The 21,267-nt window shown below is 33.8% G+C and overlaps 1 protein-coding gene across 1 annotated transcript in view; it reads right to left on the bottom strand.

The window, feature by feature from the left end:
- The window catches only part of LOC110373348 (ATP-binding cassette subfamily G member 4), a 55,020-nt gene extending 39,610 nt beyond the window's left edge, over positions 1 to 15,410 (bottom strand). Inside the window, exon 1 of the mRNA XM_064037531.1 lies at positions 14,931 to 15,410. Coding sequence (XP_063893601.1) covers positions 14,931 to 15,162 — 232 coding nt within the window. The 5' untranslated portion in view covers positions 15,163 to 15,410. The remainder of the gene's footprint in view (positions 1 to 14,930) is intronic.
- Positions 15,411 to 21,267: the final 5,857 nt, after the last annotated feature.

Here is a 21,267-nt window from a genome sequence, read left to right as displayed (position 1 = left end):
CATAACTTTATTTTAAAAGTGATATTGTGTAAAGGTTAAAATATCTACGCGAAACCATCAGATCAGTCAGAAAAAAATAGATTTATACCTAATGATATACAACTATAACAATTTTAGTCGCAAACTTCAATAGAAATATTAAGAAAACTATTGATCGTAAGATAAAAAAATTGGTCACCACTCTTTTTTTCCGTACCTTTTTCAATAATAGAACCTTAACAGATAAGCAATCTAACAACCTACAAAATCCTTAACCGCCTTAATTCAATACACCACCCTATAACACTCAAACTACACAACTCCAAACTAAAGATAACATGCAAACAAACAAACTAGAAGAGCCATACCAAAAATAAACGAGGCACAGAATCACGGTGCAAACAGACAAAATCTCTGTCACGTCCGCGGTATATATCGGCCGGAGCCGCGATAGGTTTGCCGAATATCGCATATTCGTAGCGAAGCCGCGAAACTGCCAAATTGCATATCGATATGGATAGTGTTGCGAAGATGTGCTGTGGCTAGAAGTGGACCAGTTTTCAAGCGGTTTATTGTAGTTTTATCGACCATATTTTCTATATTTGCAGTTTATCAATCAATTAATAAACTACTAGAGCATGGCCTGTGACTTCTTCGGATGTATATTTTGTACAATTCAAAATTTAATTTTGAATAATTTTTGGCATCCCTTTTTAAGCCCTTTTTGGTATTATTACTTACCTATTTTATAAATAACAAAGAGTTACGCTCGAACTAAGCTAACTTGGTCAGCAGAGCGAAACAAACACAATCTCGAGATCAAATACAATCAAAACAAAGTAATTTTAGCTATGAATATAAATTAATAACTATTCCGGTTCTCTACCTATTAAATAAATGATTTCATTCATCTTTTGGGCTGATACGGAAATAATTGAACTTGTGGCCTCGAATACAGGAAGGATTTTATTGCGAGCTCAAATAAATAATAAACACAAAATTGTACTCTTATTTTATGTACCTACGAATTTGTATTTAGGTATCTTAAAACAATAACTGTCTCTTTTGGGATCATTCTACTCATCATTGGGCCTAATTACGTGTGTAGACACCCACTACATAAAAATTCTCAAAAATAATCTCTTTTCGTGTATAGCAGTAAAAATGAAATGTTTATTTATTTTGTTGGATTTTTGCATGTCCCTTCCAGTGTTTTGTTATCATTGTGTCAGTTGAATGCATTCGGATGTGACTATCGTCGGCAGCGGTAGGTTTTATTAATTTTTCCTCACGTAACGAGGTGCAAACTGTACGCCTCTCGTGCTTCACCAATTTATACTACCACTAGCCATTTTTATTTCATACGTACACCTGAATAATTATTTCAATTTAGTAATAAATTCTTCATCATTTGCCTGGACTTTTTCACTTGGTTGGTTGGCTTCCAGTCGACGATGTTGCCGAGTACCAGTGTTTTACAAGGAACTGCCTATCTGACCTCCTCAACCCAGTTAGTTACCCGGGCAACCCAATACTCCTTGGTAAGACTAATTGTCAGACTGAATAGCTTCTAACCCGCAACGAGTACCAAAGATGTTCAATGACAGCCGGCACCTACAGTTTAACGTGCCCTGAAACACACATTATTATTTCATACGTAGGTACACCTGAATAATTATTCATTTATTGATAAATTATTAAAGTTAATTAAAGAGATTTCTCAGAAATTAATTACGTAATGAAGATAATCACAGTAATTATTAATTTCTGGAACTCTACTGAAATGAAAATAGCTCTTTGTCGTATTATAAACAATGCTGAAAATCGGGAAATAAAATCCCTACTACTTAATATTATAAATGCGAAAGTAACTCTGTCTGTCTGTTACGCTTTCACGTCTACACCACTGAACTGATTTTAATAAAATTTGGTACAGAGATAGAGGTGATCTTGAGAAAGAACATAGGATAGTTTTTATCCTGGACTTTTGAAGAATTCTCATGGAAACGCGATATAACCGGACATTACGCGGGCGAAGTCGCGGCCGGAAGCTAGTAATACATAAAGGTGAATTGTTAAAGAAGATTTGACAAAATGCTTCATTTTGAGAATATTTATTTATTTTGTAGTATTGTAAAATAACTGGTGGTTTTAAATAACTAGTGTTGTGGGAACTGACTTTACATATTATTTGGCATAACAAAACATTAAAAAAAAAAAAAATTATATTATATTTGCCGTAAAAACTTAGCTTATTATGATAACAATGAACATATATATCATGCAAAATATAATTTAACTTCCTAAAAATGCATCGAAATTACTCAACGTGTCGAACTTTGACATATACCTACTTGTACATACCTCTAGTTTGCATACAATGGTAACAGTAATGATAAATAATTATGTTCATTGTACTTCCAGTGGGTTTACCCTCCGTAATTAGGAAGTGGTTATTGACACTTATATTTAATTCATCCCAGTACCGAGAGATACCGGTCTACGTCAGGATCCCTGTCACAACTCTCCGATCCTCTCGAAATACATATAGAAAGTTGCTACCTAATTGCTACCAGCTACCATTAGTTGCTACCAATTGCTACCCTCGTGGTTTTGAAGATATTCAGCATCCGAAGGTGACAGCCATTCTGATATCAGGATGGCTGTCACTTTTCCCAGTGTGAAGAAACGGCGCAAAAGTATTGTGTTTTTTTTTTCACCCAGAGTTGCTACCTAATTACTACCCTCCAGAATTAAATTTTGGACCACATCGATTACGTGGGTAAAAAGATATTTTAAAAAATAGTTTTTGCGCCTAACAAAAATGAATCTTCCAAGAATCGTTTAGCTCATAAAAAATGTAACGATTTTTTTTTCTCTTAGAATTTGGTAAATTAAATCAAAAGTCGTTTTACGCATTAACACGTTGTGTAGGCACAGGTAGTGTAGGAGTGTAAAAGAAAACTAAGTGAATCGATGCAGGTATGAAAGTAAGCGCGAGGAGTGAAGACAATGTGTCAATGACCTGTAAGATCGAGATAAATGCAGTGAAATTCAAAGTTACCTCAGTCTTTAAAGTCACTGATCTCTAAAAGAAAAATTAAGATTTCTGCTAGATTGTGCATATTTTTGTCTTTCGTAGAGGATAAAATATATTTTTTTTTGCAATAAACAAAACATTAATGACCGACTAAATAAATCTTTAGTTCTTAGTTTTCATTTTGTTTCCGATAATTTAGATTTTGGAGAATGTTACCAAACGTCGTTTTTTGAGTAGGCATAATTAAAATCTGCCAAACCAAAGTTAATGAGATTCAAATGGGACCAATTTGAGACCTTGTCCTTTCAAAAAAAAGTTTCAAATGAGTTCATTGGCAACAAGTTCTGAGGTAAAACATTAAAATAAATTAGATAAAACCGAAATAAGATACCATCTCTTTTTTGGAACTGGTTAAAAAAATTGCCATGCTTCTTTTGCAAAAAGAGAAAATATTGGTAAATATGTATATGTTTAAAAGGTATGGCTAAACTATTGTTTTTCTTTGTATTTTCTATTTTTTTAATTATCTCTAATATAATAATCTATTTATGAATGACCTTAAAAAACATCCTTACCTAAAAGATGAGACCTTTATGCGTTGTCTTTGTATGTTATTTTTTATAAATACCTACTATTTTACGAATGACCTTATTTTTGTACATTCAGCCTCTACAAGTATAATGTTCTAATTTCTACAACAAGTATAATGTTTTAGGTTTCATTAAGATCCAAGCAATAGTGCAAGTGTTTTCCTCAATAGCAAATGGAGTGAAACATCCACGCATGCGCGTATGCGTAACGCAGTAACGAACATACCTATTGCTAATAAATGATGCAAATATTCATTATAAGTCATAAAGTAATGTTGATTTAATATCATCTTTGCTCTGTTGTACCGTGATTATGATTATTGTTCTCACTGTATTAATTGCTTGTACGAGTTTAATTTCTAAGATAATAGGAAATCAATTGTTTCTCGCGTATGTTTGCGCACTGGCTCTCTCTCGACTTGATAATTCTCACATTTCAAATGGTTTCGTGTCCATTTTAAAATTATTTGTGGGCAATTTTGTTTGTTTTCCTTTTTCAACGTAATTTTTATACTGTTGTGAATATAATGTTCTTTTATTATTATTATTTCCGTTCTTTGATACTTACAACTTACGTTTCAACAACGATGTTTAATAATTCAGTTAAGCTTTCTTTAATTGATTTCTTTTCAGTGGTGACTGAAAATATATTCCCAATATCAGTGTAATTTCGTGGTAAGTACTTACACACAATTTTCCACCAGTCAGAAGCCTTACAAATACATTTGAACAATGCGTAAAAGCAATTGAGAAACTTTATTCATTAGTTATCGTTAAGTACTTTAAGTTCCAACTTGGTTTTGTTCATGAAGGGTATATAGTTTTAAGGGGCCCTTTTGTTTCTTTAATGGTCACGCCTCAAAGGAAATTTCGGAGGCGTTAGGTAGGCGTTTTAGTACTTAAATTATGAAAACATATTTTTAACGTAGACTATTATTATCTAAGTTGGTATTTATAATTAGTGTTGTGTACAAGTACTGTGACTCGGAAGGTGCGATAAATTGTAGGTCCCGGCTATCATTTGAACATCTTTGGCAGTCGTTACGGGTAGCCATTAAGAGCAATAGCGCACTAGCGGCTTGGCCGCAGCGGCCAGGTCGCGGCGGCCATCGAGATAGATACCTTAGTATGAAATCGCCACAGAGCGCGCGCACCTGGTCGCACGCGACCAGCGGCCACACTCAGCCGCAGCGGCCAGCGAGATCGGAGCGGCGCGTTTGCGGCCAGTGTTCAGTCGCTGGTCGCTGCGGCCACTGAGATCTATAGTATTGTAGTAAAATCACCAGTGTGCGCGCACTAGCCGTGGCGGCCGGACGTGTTGTAGAGCTACAGCGTGATTTGTAATTATCGCAATGTCTTTCGACAAGGAAAGATTTATAACAGAAATCGAGACGAGGAGGGCGTTGTGGGACATGTCCTGTGAAGATTATGCCAACCGAGATATAAAAAGGTTAATCTGGGAAGAAATAATTGATATATTTGGAAATGAAAACTTAAGCACAACTGAAAAAAACGAACTCGGTATGGAAAATTGTATTTTTTCGTTTTCTTTTTCCGCTTCTTACTTATAAGATACAAAAGCACTGCTATTTCCTCAACGTCCATTTTGAAGCGCGCTGTACGTGCAACTGACGATCGTAGCCGTGGTTTTGGCCGCGTTGCAAATCGATACCTGCGGCCTGGCCGCGCGACCTGGCCGCTGCGGCCAAGCCGCTAGTGCGCTATTGCCCTAAGACTCACAAGCAGTCTTACCGTATAGTTCTTAGGTATTGGGTTGCCCAGGTAACTGGGATGAGGAGGTCAGATATACATATGTAAATACTGGTACTTAGTTGAGTACGGTTAGACTGGAAGCCGATCCCAACATAGTTGGGAAAAGGCTAGGCAGGTGGTATCGTGTTCAAGTATAAATGTGTCTTTTGTAGTATTTCACATCCGTGTGAATCATTTTTTAGAAATCTGGTTGAAGATTTTGGTTTAAATTCAAATTAGATATTCCAAGGTCAAGATTCCAGATTGGGAAAAGGCTCGGAGGATGAGGATGATGAAGTAGTAGTTAAAAGTTCTAAGTTCTGACACACTATTATACAACTTTTTATTTGGTTTTATATTGACATAATAGGACCACATAAAGTGTGGTTTCGATGAAGTTTTGCATAATTTTATGATGTGGTGAGATCGTTTTGCGGTTTGTATTATCACGATTTTGATTCAACTTTTTTATATTTGACCTAGACTTTATGACATACCTACCAACAGCGCAATTTTTGAAATGATAACCTACTTTATGAGGAGTTATTTATAGAAGTATTTTGTTGTTTTTTATTATTATACTTCGATTACTACCTGATTAAAAGTTAAGCAATTTAGATAGGACTGTTTTATACCAACACGTATTGAACAAATAAATGTTTATTTTTCTAAACTGATTTTTTAAATAGAATTTTTATCAAGATTGTTAACCTTTTGGTTAAGTGCAATTTGTGCAATTTGAGTTATTTTTTTATGGAATTAGGTCTTTATAATATACTTTATGTTCTGTACAAACTTTTAGACACTTTCCATCTTAGTATAAAACATACAGGTCTTACAAAGTACCAGCTTTAGTACCAACTAGGCTTAAACCATTGTCCCAAACCAAGTTTATGATCAATACCTAGAACTAAAGCTGACCACGTTTTATAATAAGGTGGTTTTAGTCGTAGCATTTAATCACTGGTTAGTCACAGAAGCTAGTTTTTTAGAGTTCCGTACCCAAAGGGTAAAACGGGACCCTATTGTTTTCGCTCCTCTGTCCGTCCGTCTGGCACCAGGTTGTATCTCATGAACCGTGACAGTTAGAGAGTTGAAATTTTCACAGATGATGTATTTCTGTTGCCGCTACAACAACAAATACTGAAAACTAAAACAAAATAAATATTTTGGGGGGCTCCCATACAATAAACGTTATTTTTTTGCTAATTTTTGCGTGATTTCGATAATGGCAACAGGTAGATGCGTTTTTATAAATAATGGTACGGAACCCTTCGTGTGCGAGTCCGACTCGCACTTGGCTGGTTTTTTATTTCCACAGCGTTACCCCTTAATCAATTACCAGCATATGCAATCATGACGTAATGCAAGCATGTACATATACATAAACAATGTTATTGCCATCTAAACTCACGCATGGCCGACTCTGATGAGCACAGAGCTAGTAATTTCATGTACCTAATTGTTTCCGTTCCATTTCCAGTAAATAAGGTAGGTATATGAAAATTACTGGCTTTTGTGATATACGCGTGTATTGTCAATTTATTTTTAGGGTTTCGTACCCAAAGGGTAAAACGGGACCCTATTATTTTCGCTCCTCTGTCCGTCCGTCCGTCTGTCACCAGGCTGTATCTCATGAACCGTGATAATTAGAGAGTTGAAATTTTCACCGATGATGTATTTCTGTTGCCGCTATAATAAAAAATAGTGAAAACTAGAATAAAATAAATATTTTGGGGGGCTCCCATACAACAAACGTGATTTTTTCTCTAGCACGGAACCCTTCGTGCGCGAGTCCGACTCGCACTTGGCCGGTTTTTTATTTTTTGCCTAGGCTCTTTATCCAGTCTAACCGGATTATTTCAGAAGTGAATATGCTAAATAATAGTATTAAATGTAAGAATTTTGATAAAAACCTGATAGATTATATGTATGTACATATGAATAATTCATTTTTGAGTAGGCTCATTAGCACTTTACACATGTATTTCACCAATATTAGGCAAATCAAAATAAAATAAAAACGGGTATTCAAAGTTAGAGCGAACCATTAATATGCTATGTATTTATTTGGTTTAATTTTATTGATACTAACTAACATAAGCACATATGTACATTAGGGTGTCCCAAGACATAAGGGGGATTTTTTTTTCTCGAATTCAAATACGCATACCCTCTAATTTTTTTCGGTTTGACCTCATTATCTCCTATAATAAATATTACCTCGATCAGACAGTGGTAACCCGTGCCGACTTAATGCCAAAGTTTTCACATGAAAATTTGTACTGACTTACTATGGAGAGATTTAGATCTTAATTATTATTACTAAAAATAAACCTCGAATACCTCCAAATAATGTTTTATCTTCTCATATACATTGAAAAATAATATCATTGTTAAAATTTTCATTTTCAAGTCGTTTTATTTACAGTCAGGATAAATTTTCCGATGTTCTAGGACGGTACCTAACAATAATTGTTTTTGTTCCTCATCTACTGTGCTTAATCAATAAAAGCCTTGCATGAACTTCACCGATCTTTCGGCCACATCGTTCACTAACTCTCAGTGCTGAAACTTTTTCTTCTTGATACGAAGCATTATTTGACTAGAAGGTAGGACACATTCATGTAGAAAACTGTCATTAATTTTAAGGCGATCGATCAAAGAACTCGCTTTTTACTGAAATGAAGTTAGAGGTGATTTTGTCATAAAAGGTACCGTAAAGATCTTCTTTTGAAAAAAAAATAACCAAAGACAAAATAACCCCTGAAAAACGATACATCCAATCGTTTTTCAAGAGTTATTTCCTCTATGCTCTTCTGAGGCGCGTGCTTTCTGTAACACGCGCTAACTGTTAGGCCGGCTGCTCTCCTGGCTGTCATTTAACATCTTGGACAGTCGTTTCGGGTAGTCAGAAGCCAATAAGTCTGACACTAGTCTTATCAAAGGGGTATTGGGTTGCTGGGTAACTGGGTTGAGAAGTCAGATAGGCAGTCACTCCTTATAAAACTCTAGTACTCAGCTGAATCCGGCAAGACTGGAAGCCGACCCCAACATGGTTGGGAAAAGGTTCGGGACATGACGATTTATTCTTATTAATCAAAATCAAACAAATTACATATCTAAGTTGCTGAAAAAGTCGTGATGGCGTTGCTTAAAAAGTCTTGTGTCTTTTATCCCTCCAAACTTGATACAAGGTGACGAGTTTCGTCACCCAATTAGGCAAAGATTTAGTTGGAATACGCGCCTTTTCCCAGTAGATAATGCATTTGCGAATAGTAAGATTTACGTTTTCATTCACAATTAAATTAATTTCCCAAATATCACAACATAGTATACAACAAAGTCGCTTTTTCTGTCCCCGTGTCCCGTTGTAAGCTTACCTAATTCTACAAAACTACGCAACCGATTTTCATGCGGTTTTCTCTAATAGATAGAGTGATTAAAGAGGAAGGTTTACATGTACAATAACAAACATTAAATAGTGGAGAAATACTGTTATTCCGTGCGAAGCCGGCGCGGGTCGCTAGTTGTACAATGAAACTGCCAGAACTTGTCTATTAGACGGAAGTTTTGAGCCCGTCATTTGATGCTTTAGGTCCCCTAATTAAAAATATACCCTTTTTATAACTGCGTAAGTCTAGTGACATGTTGGCTGTTTGAAAACAATGATTCGATCACTAAATGACAAGAAATCACAAGCACATCGACGCGTTAGATCGCGTTAGTCTTAGAGAGCAAGTATGACATAGGTACATTCAAATGTAAGTCGGCACGGGTTACCGTGGTCCTACCATCATAAAATTTTATTTATAATAGTTTTGGACCAAAAGGAAAAAAATAGGAGGGTATGCGTTAAAAAAAATGATTTAGATTTTTTTGGGACACCCTAATGTACATTGGTCAAAAGATGTTTGATCTGTGTTTTCTTTTATTTTTTGTTTAAAAAAATAACTGCCTACAAAACGTTTTATTTACTAGGCATATGTCATTCAACAAAATAAGTGCCTAAACTTGAAACCTTTTGGAAACACACATAAATTCCCTTCACAATAAATTCAAGTAACGATTACTATGAAAAAAAAAAACTTCGAACAGTTCAAAGTTTTCCTATGAATCTCACACAAGGGTGCAATCAGAGGTAGCAGGCATGGAGAACAAAATGACTAGCGGAGATGTCATAACGCATAACGCAAAATCTCCTAAGCGAGTACCGCCAGTACCGCGCCGAAGTGGGGGTTTCGGAGAACGAGGGACATTACTAGCTCCGTCTTTGCATGCCTTCTATGGAACCCGCACAATAAAATTACCAATCAATCAAGACCAATCTTCAACAGATTGGTTTTGATTTGACAAGGAACCCGAACGCCTCGTTAGTCTTATGCCCATTTTCACCAATTCGTTTTCACCAAAGTTTAGGCATCCCTTATCCATAGTTATTTATGTCAAAATTGGGAGAGCCCTTATTCTAAGTGGCACTTAGATTAAGAGATTGTTGGTGAAAATGGGCATTTAGTAACTTATAACGCCTTCCGCCATTGCTTTGACCTACAAGAAGGCGCCTAACCTATGTTCCTTATAGCATCTCCGCAATCATTCCTTCTTCCGTGGCGATAGGAGTCAGAAATAGTTTCAGTAGTTTTATTGTGACAACGTGACCGTCCCTTTTGAGATATTTCTATATCGTTCGAAAGTTTATATGAGTAATGGCGTAGATAGAAACTGTTATTGTCGTAAAGGTGTTTAAAGTTGGCTGAAATATTGTAGGCAAATTCTATTGGCTGGTGTTTTCATTGTTTTCGATAATGTGAACAATACCGAATATTCAGTGGGCATTGTGACTATGCCATCTGCTTTTATTGTGATACAATCAAAATCATCCTCCGAGCCTTTTTCCCAAACTATGTTGGGGTCGGCTTCCAGTCTAACCGGATGTAGCTGAGTACCAGTGCTTTACAAGGAGCGACTGCCCTGCCTGACCTCCTCAACCCAGTTACCCGGGCAACCCAATACCCCTTGGTTAGACTGGTGTCAGACTTACTGGCTTCTGACTACCCGTAACGACTGTCAAGGATGTTCAATGACAGCCGGGACCTACAGTTTAACGTGCCATCCGAAACACAGTCATTGGTGTCTAAGATATACTTAGAAAGTACATACAAACTTAGAAAAGTTGCATTGGTACTTGCCTGACCTGGAATCGAACCCGCGCCCTCATACTCGAGAGGTTGGTTCTTTGCCCACTAGGCCACCACGACTTTTTTGTGATACAATCAAAATATGAAACCAAAAAAAAAAATATTACGAATTTTAAAAGTAGCTATGTTTTGAGAGTGGTCTAAGGAAATATTTTCGAGTGCAATTTATTATTTGGGTTTAGGTTTACCTATCACTTTAGATCAATCGGGTCATTTTTGATAAAGAGACTGAGCTACATTATTGAGACCAATTTGCTTCAAGACATACATATATTACACAAGTATCTATTTCAAAGAACTATCATTATGAAACAAGATTATTATGTATTTTAAACATAAACACTTCCTAGCTGTTAGTAAAAGGTCAATTGCCGTTCTTAGAATAGGTTAGAGAATTTCCACTGAAATACCAGCTAGTCAGTTCACGCACTATCGTTTAAATATAAGTATTGTTTACAACCAACCTTACATAACTTGTATATTTAATGATGATAATGTCCTCCTAGCCGATAATCGGCCTTCTCATGTAAGGAGATCAGCCAACTGCGCAGGAGATATTATAGTGCACGAACATTTGCGCAGACACAGGAGCACTCACTATTCCTCCACTCTCATAGCCCGATGGGACGGCAATCCGACACGACCAGAGAGAGATCAAGCGCAGGACTGTATATTATGTATATTTAATAATACCGTAACAAATACCTATGTATTAAAAATACTCATCAAAAGTGCATCTCATTTAATTCTTTAGTAGTATAATTTATTATGTATCATATTCCAAGATAATGTTTAGGAACATGAAACATTTATAGGATTACTATGAGTCATAAAATCGGCTTCATATAATTAATAAAGCTACGGGGATTTTATTGCGTTTCTTTAATATATTTTTCATTATCAATCAAATTGATCATAGATTATTATGCTTCTCTTACTAATGTTGAGATCCTCATAATTAAATTGCATTTAAATAATAATATCTCATCAAGTGTCAGTAGGTATCCTTATATGTATATTATTATTACGTTAAACGCTTACATAATTTGTTTAATATAAGCACATTTTTGTTTTTAATTTTGCGTATTCGTGATGCTTAAAATATACCTCCATACACCATATTTTGACTTTTTTGATAAGACTAATTTTTATATTACATTTTATGACGATGAAAACCTGATAGTGTAGTTGGATGATTGACCTTGAACGTTAGAAAGACCACTGACAGCTGGGTTGTTGAAAAGTTTGTCCATTGCCAGTTTTCTTTCTATTCATAACAGGAAAGAGTGAATATGTACAGAACACAATGTAATTTACACGAAAGATATTAATTTAAACCAAAAATAAAATATTTTTAACCAATATCATATTGAAACACTTTTTTTACTGAAACGATTTGTTCAAATTACAGAACACAGCTATCCAGAAACACTACCTCAACAGTATTACAATACTGAATTACAACGCTAAACGTAACTAAATTCTAGGCTCGGTTTGCGCGACCAATAGGCCTTTGGTCACCAACTGCACGTTCGCGGTCACGACCACAACCCAACCCATTATGACATGTTAATTTTTAATCAACTACTAATGTACCTACTGCACGTATGAATTACTAGCTGTTTTATCGCGGTTTCACCCACGTACCGGGAGAAATTTTTTCAGTACCTCGATAAAATATGGCGATAGTGTACCTTTTAGCAGTGAAAGAACTTTTCAAACCGGTACAGTAGTTTCGGGGCCATTAGGAAGGTACAAGCAAATTAACATAAAAACTGTTTCCTCTCCATTATATTAGTAAGGATATCGCCTATACATATATTGTCGCGTGCATTTTATGAATACTTTTTTGAGCCTGTCATGATTATCATCTTAGTACTTTGATTTATTGATTTTTATGTTATTAGATATCTATATAGATGTGGAATGATAGAAATCTATAAATACCTAAAAATATTTTCAAAATAATGTTCAAATGTTTGGTCTTATCAATAAATTATCCACGAGATTATATAAAAATTTCACATGCATTCGATTTAATAATTAATTTCATGACACAATTTATTTGTTTATAGCAAAATCATTTTATGACTGCGTCATTTATTTGCCAATTACTACTTAATTTTTTTTATTGAAATTATGAAATAATTTATGTTTCTTTGTCTAATAAACTATAAATAAACGGTTTGCGGTTTCCCATGCATCCTGTGGGAATCGCTACCCGTACCCGAATAAAATTAAGCTTGTGTCACTTGGGGATAGTCTAGCTTCCCAGCAGTGAAAGAGTTATTCAAATCGGTTTAGTAGTTTCGGAGTTTTCAGGGTACAAACACACAAACAAAAAACATATCCTTTTTATAACATTACTAGTACCTAATATAGAAGTATCATATACAGATTATTATACTTCTAATATATTTTATAGATGTCAAAGATGTTCAAATAATTTGACGTATCAGAATTAAGACACTAGTTTGAGATGAATTTACCTTGGTAATCTTGATACACGTGGTATTGACGGATATTATTTTTCAGCCAATTCCTACTCTAAAAGTCTAAGGTCAAGGTCAAATAATTATATAATTTATTTAAAATATCATAATATTAGTCCAATGAGGATTATATTTTTTTCTTTGAATATAATGTATATCGTTTTATAGGTATGCTGCAACATTTTTTACTAACTTAACACATATGACTTTTTACAACGTTTACCTAATTTTACATAAATTGTATGCACATTTTTTGCCAATAAAAATTAATTTGTACATTAAAAATAAAATCACTTGAGAATTTTTAAGTACGCTTCTCCTTTATACGTAATAATATAATCATGTGTTTTTATTGTAAAATTATTGTTTTATGTATTTTTATTATATTTTATTCGTTTTATACGAGTACCTACCATAGTTACAGTTCTATTTTTGTTTAATGATCTGTAATTATATTTTAAGATGTTTCTTACGTAAACACTCCAAAAATCATTGGATAATAGTAACGATCCGATTATATATTTTTTTACATTCTTATAACCATGATCGAAAAAAATAATAATGTTGAAATAGTTTCTTTGGCAAATAAGGTATGTTTAAGGCGGCGTAGGTACTTTTTTTCAAAAATTTTCAAAATCTGGCTCGGTGTGTCTTTTTTTATACATTCATATTCCTTATTTCTTGTTGTTTTGCGGAACTTTATGTTTACTTTCAATATGAATAAAACTTAATTTATGAAGATTATTGATACGCCGATTTAAATGCCCCGGAAAACAGTTTTAATGATAGTTTCGGCTTCTAAACGAGCTTTGAATGACGTCAAAGTGACGCAGCTATAAATTATCGTCTAGACTAATCGATATATTAATAAGTTTTTTTTTTTTAAATCGGTGTTTTTAAATAGAACTTATTAGTATTATATTTTTATTTTTAGTTTATTTTCTAGCTTTGTTTAAACAATTTTATATTTTTTTTATATACCTATATATAGATTTGAGATAGATTACAACAATTATTTATTTTTATTTAAATATTTGGATGATATCAGGTGTTTAAGTTTCTTTAAAAATGCATAGCACTCTATAATAGGGTAGTTTCCTAAAAAATAATAATTAGTCCGTCTTGTAGATTGTCCAAAATTAAGCGATACGTATTTTTTCTTTTTTAAATTGGATCAGAACTTGTTAAGATATAGCGTGTTAAAGTTGAGTGTGACGTCACAAGTTGCTACAATTTTCAGGACACTGTGACGTAAAAGGCCCCCACTCCTAATTTTTGAAGCGTATTATCTTTGTCATTTTATGTTTAATTAAAAAAAGAAAAAATACGTATCCAATATTTTTTGATTATCTAAAAAGCGGACTAAATATTATTTCATTATTTCGACCCTGGAAACTACCCTATTGTGTGACCAATTTGCATTGAGATGATAGCCGATTATCAAAACATTATCACCATATTTTGTAAATATTTTTATTTCGGGTCGTTGGAAACATTCAACAAACTTACATTAATTATTGCACAATATAAACATTACATTGTTACATAACTTCTTTTTCGTTAATGATGCCTACTTATTTGTTTATTATCAGATTTGTCGCAGCCGAAAAAATAAAACAAACCATTTTCTCCCGAGTATTCTTTAAAAAAAAAATCCAACCCCAGGATTTTTTTTGCCTTTACTTTTTGAATTTTTTTTTAAATTATCTTTCAGTATTGGTATCTGTTTAGATCTAAGGTGGAGGCCTATGTTCAGCAGTGGACGTCCTATGGCTGAGATGATGATGATGATGATTATGATCTTTCAGTAAGTATATAATTACTTTTAATACAAAGAAGAATATAACTTCTTAATTATTAAATTAAAATTAAAACATACCTTTATGTGAGCTAACTGTGTAACTGACATCTTCAAACACAATATGCACCGGTGGTCGTTTCGCCATACGATTCAGTGCTTTCAAAGTGGATCCGGCCCTTTCAAGTGCCGCTGGCGTCCATTGGCTTTCTTGACTCTCATCTAACGTCATAGGGTTAGGGTGACTCGAAGGGGTGGCATGGGCCAAAGCAGCCCCCACTATAGCCTTGCGAACTAGAGGTACGTTCGACATTTTGAAAATATATTTGCACTAATATTTCATGGATATAAAATCACAAATTATAAACGCACGTATTAATAATTCGTCTTTTTTATTATAAAACTGAAACTCAAAATAATGCAATAGAAACTTGCAATCGATTCTGTAATCGAGAAATTTTTATTACGAAATTCGATTTTCGATGTTTAATTCGTAACCGCTGCGCGGGAGTCGCGATACGGTTCACGCGTGCGCAGTTCAGCAGCGACGCAACACTACTGATCGTTCTGATCGGCTTTAGGAGATTATACCAATGCAATTAAACAAAACGAAAAATAAATGATGCGATTTATATCAATTAAGATTAATTAATATTAAATTGTCAACCAATATTTTTTCGATTAGTTTTCCTCTTAACCTTTAAACCTAATGATTTGAGATTAAGGCTCATCTTAATAATAGTTTAGTGTTATCATTCTTCTTAATACGTGATATTTCATTTAGGTTGTTTTGGATTTATGCGGCATTTTTTGTAAAATGGTACTGTAATTTTCTTATTAATTTATATTATCTAGGTTGAAAACCATTTATTTTATTTATTTATCATTAAAAATCATTGTTTTTAAAGGTGTGCTAGGATAACCTGTGAAGTGAAACAAATTTTATATCTAAGTGGAATAGCGATAGGTTGCTTGGGCTTGGTAAATTAATGTTGTGGGCACCTATATAGTCTCCTTATATACTGACTTATATACTTTCCCTATATACCTTATCTCTGATGTAGGTATACTTTGCCGAGAAGAAAAAAAGTTCCTTCATTAAAAGGACAATATTTTTCAACGCATTTTCTTATAAAATAATTGGCATGCACACTCTGTTATTTGTATTTTCCTCAACATTAGTGATTATGATTTATTATCTTAGGTATTTAGAGGCACAGATTATTACGTCAATTGCGTACGTCATAATTGTCTATGGGTTATAAATAATAAACGTTTGTTATTCGCTCTATAATTTGTGTTATGTTGTAGATCGACAATGTATAATTATGGGTTAATAATTAAAATACAGACTTGTTTTACCTACTGTTTAAAATGCCACATTCTTCTTATTTCGTATTAAAAGTGGCAGATAGTTTTTTTTGTCGTAAACTGTAGGTTCAGGCTGTCATTTGAACATCTTTGGCAATCGTTACGGATAGTCAGAAGCCAGTAAGTCTAACAGCCAGTCTTAACTATCGGTATTGGGTTGCCCGGGTAACTGTGTTGAGGAGGTCAGATAGGCAGTCACTTCTTTTAAAACACTGGTCACAAACACAGCTGCATCTGATAAGACTGGCAGCCGACTCCAACATAGTTTGAAAAAGGTTAGGCAGATGATGAAGAATTTGTTTGTCGTATTTTTTCTGCGATTTATTTTTATAAGAACATTATAGAAGGATTATCTTTCGACTTTCGACCAAGCAACATGTGACGCACATGACATTTGATCTGTCATCAATTACTAAGGTGTTGTACATAGATGAATTAGACCAAACGCTAAAAGAAAAATAAACCAAAACCAACAGTGGATTTTAAATCTTCGATAGGTTTAAATAATGACTGTATTTATTATTTTTATATTTATTGTTAAGTGTGGAATAAAGAATAAATAAAATTATTGAAAAATAGTAAAGACTCGCTTTTATTCACAAACTATTTTATTTTAAAAATCTTGAAAACAAAAACCGTATTTAAATAATATTAGTTTACTTTTTATTTCGTCTACGTTTCGTCAGATTCTCGACCGGAAACCAAGCGATTCCAATGCGCATATTTTGACAAGTTTTTGTCCACGTTTGAATGACACCTTTCGTTCTATGTCAATCGATCTATTTTAAGACCGACCTCCAATAAAGCTAGAAGTTTCTTTATTTTGCTCTACGGTTCTTAGAAAAAACATAGACAAAAACTTTTAGTTACCACGTCCGGCTTAGAGAATTTGACGAACCGGAGGCGCAATAGTTGAACCTTCATCTATGCCAACACAATTAAATTGTGTTCGTCGTGTTTCTAGGGTTACATACAGAAGTACAAAATAGGTAAAACAGAACCCTGTAACTAAGACTACGCTCTCCGTCTGTCCATCTGTCCGTCTATTTGTCTGCCACCAGGTTGTGTCTCAAGAACTGTGATACACAGTGTAAATCACATATGCATGCATTTGCCGCTCAACTACAAAAATACTGATAATTAGAATAAAATACATGTTTTAATGGACTCACATCTACAACTACATCAAACGTGAAGTAACAAAAATGCAGATTACCTATAGTAGCAGTAGTTTTGTGCTCATGGTGACTCCGGTTGTTTGAATGTTCTAAGAGATGCCTTATGATTGATAAGCCCAAGTATTTTTCTATTTTTTTTTTAATAAAACCGGTTCTATGAGAGTAGTTTTGATTTATATCTTTAAACTTGAACACGTCGGTTTAATTACATTTTTGCTAAAAATAGCTTGTTTTTGTACCTGCTGTCATGTTTGTATCCATTTTAACATAGATATCTACTGACTGTTATAATCAATGTGAAGGTTACTCTTTCCAGTTCAATGCTTGTTACACTCCCATAGTTTAGTTACAGAATTATTACCTGAGCGAGGAAAGCTATAGTTTCTATTTTCGAGTTTGCGAAAGTTGCTGTAAGATATGGGGCGTACCAGGGCCAAAGCCTGCCATGGCTACAGGATCGTTCGAAAGAATTACCACGGCCCTGGTACATAAAGGGCTTAAAAAGGAACATGGTGGTGTTTAGTCAGTAAGAGTCTGAAACTCTCTCAAGCTGCACCCACAGCGGGAGAGATTCTTCGATTTCCCATTAAAGAAAGATATGGATGTAGAAAAGCAGGAAATACCTCTATACTAAAAAGAATTCTTACCATCACAGCGTTAAGTTTTTTCATAAGGAAGAATAACTTTTGGATATCAAAGTTATAAAATTGCACTAAAAATATGATCTGTATCGTACTGAAAGTGCAATCACATTATTATGTAATTCTCCGTTTAAGTAATAAGAACCGGTATCATTTTATGTGGACTGGTAAAAAAAGTAAGACAGTAGTATTTACAGCTTTATATGCTGTTACCCTTTTTTGCGCGTTAAGTGTAAATATTGCAGTAGATACATATTACACAGATAAAAATTCTTTTCTATGACAAAACCTTCCAGGTTGGTCCTTAAATCATAAATAATCACACTATTAAAATACATAATAATATGTTAAAATAAATTCTTCAGAATACATTATCGTAAGTCATAGTAGGCATAGTTTCCATGATTTAGCCTATTGTTTTTTCCATTACCTATAAGTAAGTCTGTTTGTCAAACGTTTAGTACTGTATTTTATTTCATTTGGTGCAAATAGGAAATGCAATAGATTTGTATTAAGTTATTACATTAGCAGTTTTGTAGGAAGTGTTGAATATGTATAGGATACTCGTAAGTAGTGGGTGCGGTGTAAGGGAAAATTACCGATATTCTGCCTCAAATGTCAACCTCACATGCAGTGATTGAAAAGATGTGGCTCTATCAACCGACTGATGTTATTAACTAACACACAGCACCACATTCAGTATATGAAATCCCTTGCTCGGAGATAGGCAGTAGCGTCTCAGCTTATAGTTATCGGCACGGATAATGAGCTCTCGGCGGAAGTAAGGCAATAAACCTATAAATCACATCTGCGCAGGTGAAGGTCAGGGCTCAATATCCTTGCCGATGATTATACAAACACGTATGCCAGGTGCGATGAGTACCTTAGGTAAATCTCCCGCGCGGGAGTCTCTCGGCCAGTCAGCAGTATAGCATTGGACGTTTCGGCTGTAGGTACCGAGTGACGAACATGACGGTTATTGTTCTATGTAGTTAGAAATTAAATGTAAAAAAACCTAAATTAATCACAGTTGGCTGTAAATAAGTCTATCAGTTTTATTTGAACATGCCAGTAATTTATTGTACTCACAGAATTTATAATTTTACCTTTCTAGGATGAAAAATATAGGTATCGTTGATTCTTTTACCTTGAATATTATTTTATCAATGTTTTGGCAATAGATTATTAATTGTTTAAACATATTTTTAATAGCGGCCTTAACATTTTATTGATTGACTGTTTCAATAAATTAATTTAATATACAAACAAACTGATCTTATGTTTTGTGCGTAGAGATCAATGACGTATAATCATGATATGACAAAAATGCTTTGAATAAATTGTCATGGCAACGGTATAAAAATATTCTTGCATATTTAATATAAATATTTACACCTGTTAGCACCATAAACTGTAACTAAAAATATCTTCAATGATTCAATATTTTGGTATCAAAAATAGAATTCAACAGATAATTTAAAAAAAATGATTGAAAAGCACAATTTTAGTTTTCTTGTCAAATTATTTGGTTTTAATAATTAAAAAATAACAAGCTTTTTATAATTGTTTAATTATTATTTACCTAATTGGTAATCGCTCCAAGTAGAAAAAACCATATGCCCAACAACGATATGTTTATTATACTATTACACAAACTCATAAATTGCATACAATACCTGCACATAAATGAGAGCATTATTATTTACACCATTAATTCTATAAAAACACCATAAATCCATTAACACTTGTATATATTGATAAATACTGACAGTTTAACCTACAAAGCAGTTTACCTTGAAATAGCTTATTATGCATTTAATGGGTACAATTATTTACCATGCTCTCAGTTTTCTATAGATTTATGGGGAGTTGAAAGGAATAATAATACTTTATTTTTTACACTTTTTCTGTCCCACTGCTGGACACAGGCTTCTTTTCATATAGAGAAGAAGGAGCATAATTCACTATGCTTGCCCAAGACGGATTTTTAATATTTCTTTGCATCGTTATAAATCATGTTTATTTTAATCAATTTGGAAAACACACGGGCTCAATATTGGTGTTTAAGATATTTAAAATTAAAATATAAAGTTAAATTTTAATTAACTTTCAGTTGAATTCAAATTATTTTAAAGTTAACTGAAAGTTAATTTCATTGTATTGTATTGTAATTGTATTTTCATTTTATGATTTTAATATGATCTGGGTTCGAATCTACTTACTCGTACTCTAGATGCTTTAAGTACTAGGTTTTAATTAAGTCAATCAACAAGGTCATTTATGATCTAAATCCCTATAAGCACAATAACATAATATGACTTCTTTAGAGTTTTTTTAGATATGACCTTCAACACGGTCGTAGGAATTTTCTGGTATGAGTAAGCTTATGTGATTTTTCCGGTATGGCATATATTGACCTCTAGGAAGGTTGAAGGTTTATAAGGTATATCCTATTGTATTTGTGATAAAATATGGTGATATGGATCGCTAAATCATAGTACAAAACGCTACAAAAAAGTCAAACGTGCTTAAAATATTCATACTAAAGTATGAAGTCAAGATACACGGAAGTTTTGATATAGAAAAGATAACTTTGACTTTAAAGTCCAAAATGAATGAAGGAATTTGCATTAAGTTTCATAGTTATGACTATAATTAAGTTACAGTTTTACGAAGAACATCAGTTTCAGAATTAAAAATCTGTTTTAGAAAGAATTCAAGTGGCGTATAAGTCTTCCTAACTATCAAAGAAAGGCTTTATTCATCTTAATATAAACCTCAAGAAAAACAAAAGAAAATCTGCTACTTATTTATGCCTGCCTCGAAAACATGCTCGCGATGAAACCGCAATTACTTCAGCACTTACCTTACGTAAACATGAAAAAGGGGTGGAAAGAAACCCCTTAAGAAAAACCTCCTGATTTAGTACCGGAACAAAAGGCAAACATCGTAAATTATTAAATCAAAGAGTGTTGAAAAAAATACATTTAGCGAAGAAAAGCGTGTGATTTTTAGATGTTTTTTAGGGTTCCGTACCCAAAGGGTAAAACGGGACCTGGATTGTTTTCGCTCCTCTGTCCGTCCGTTCGTCCTTCTGTCACCAGGCTGTATCTCATGAACCGTGATAATTAGAGAGATGAAATTTTCACAGATGATGTATTTCTATTGCCGCTTTAACAACATATACTGAAAACTAGAATAAAATAAATAGTTTGGGGGGCTCCCATA

This window comes from Helicoverpa armigera, chromosome 13, assembly GCF_030705265.1.
Source record: "Helicoverpa armigera isolate CAAS_96S chromosome 13, ASM3070526v1, whole genome shotgun sequence".
Taxonomy (NCBI): domain Eukaryota; kingdom Metazoa; phylum Arthropoda; class Insecta; order Lepidoptera; family Noctuidae; genus Helicoverpa; species Helicoverpa armigera.
The sequence above is the reverse complement of the archived record's forward strand: the minus strand, read 5'-3'. Positions and strand labels throughout refer to the sequence as shown.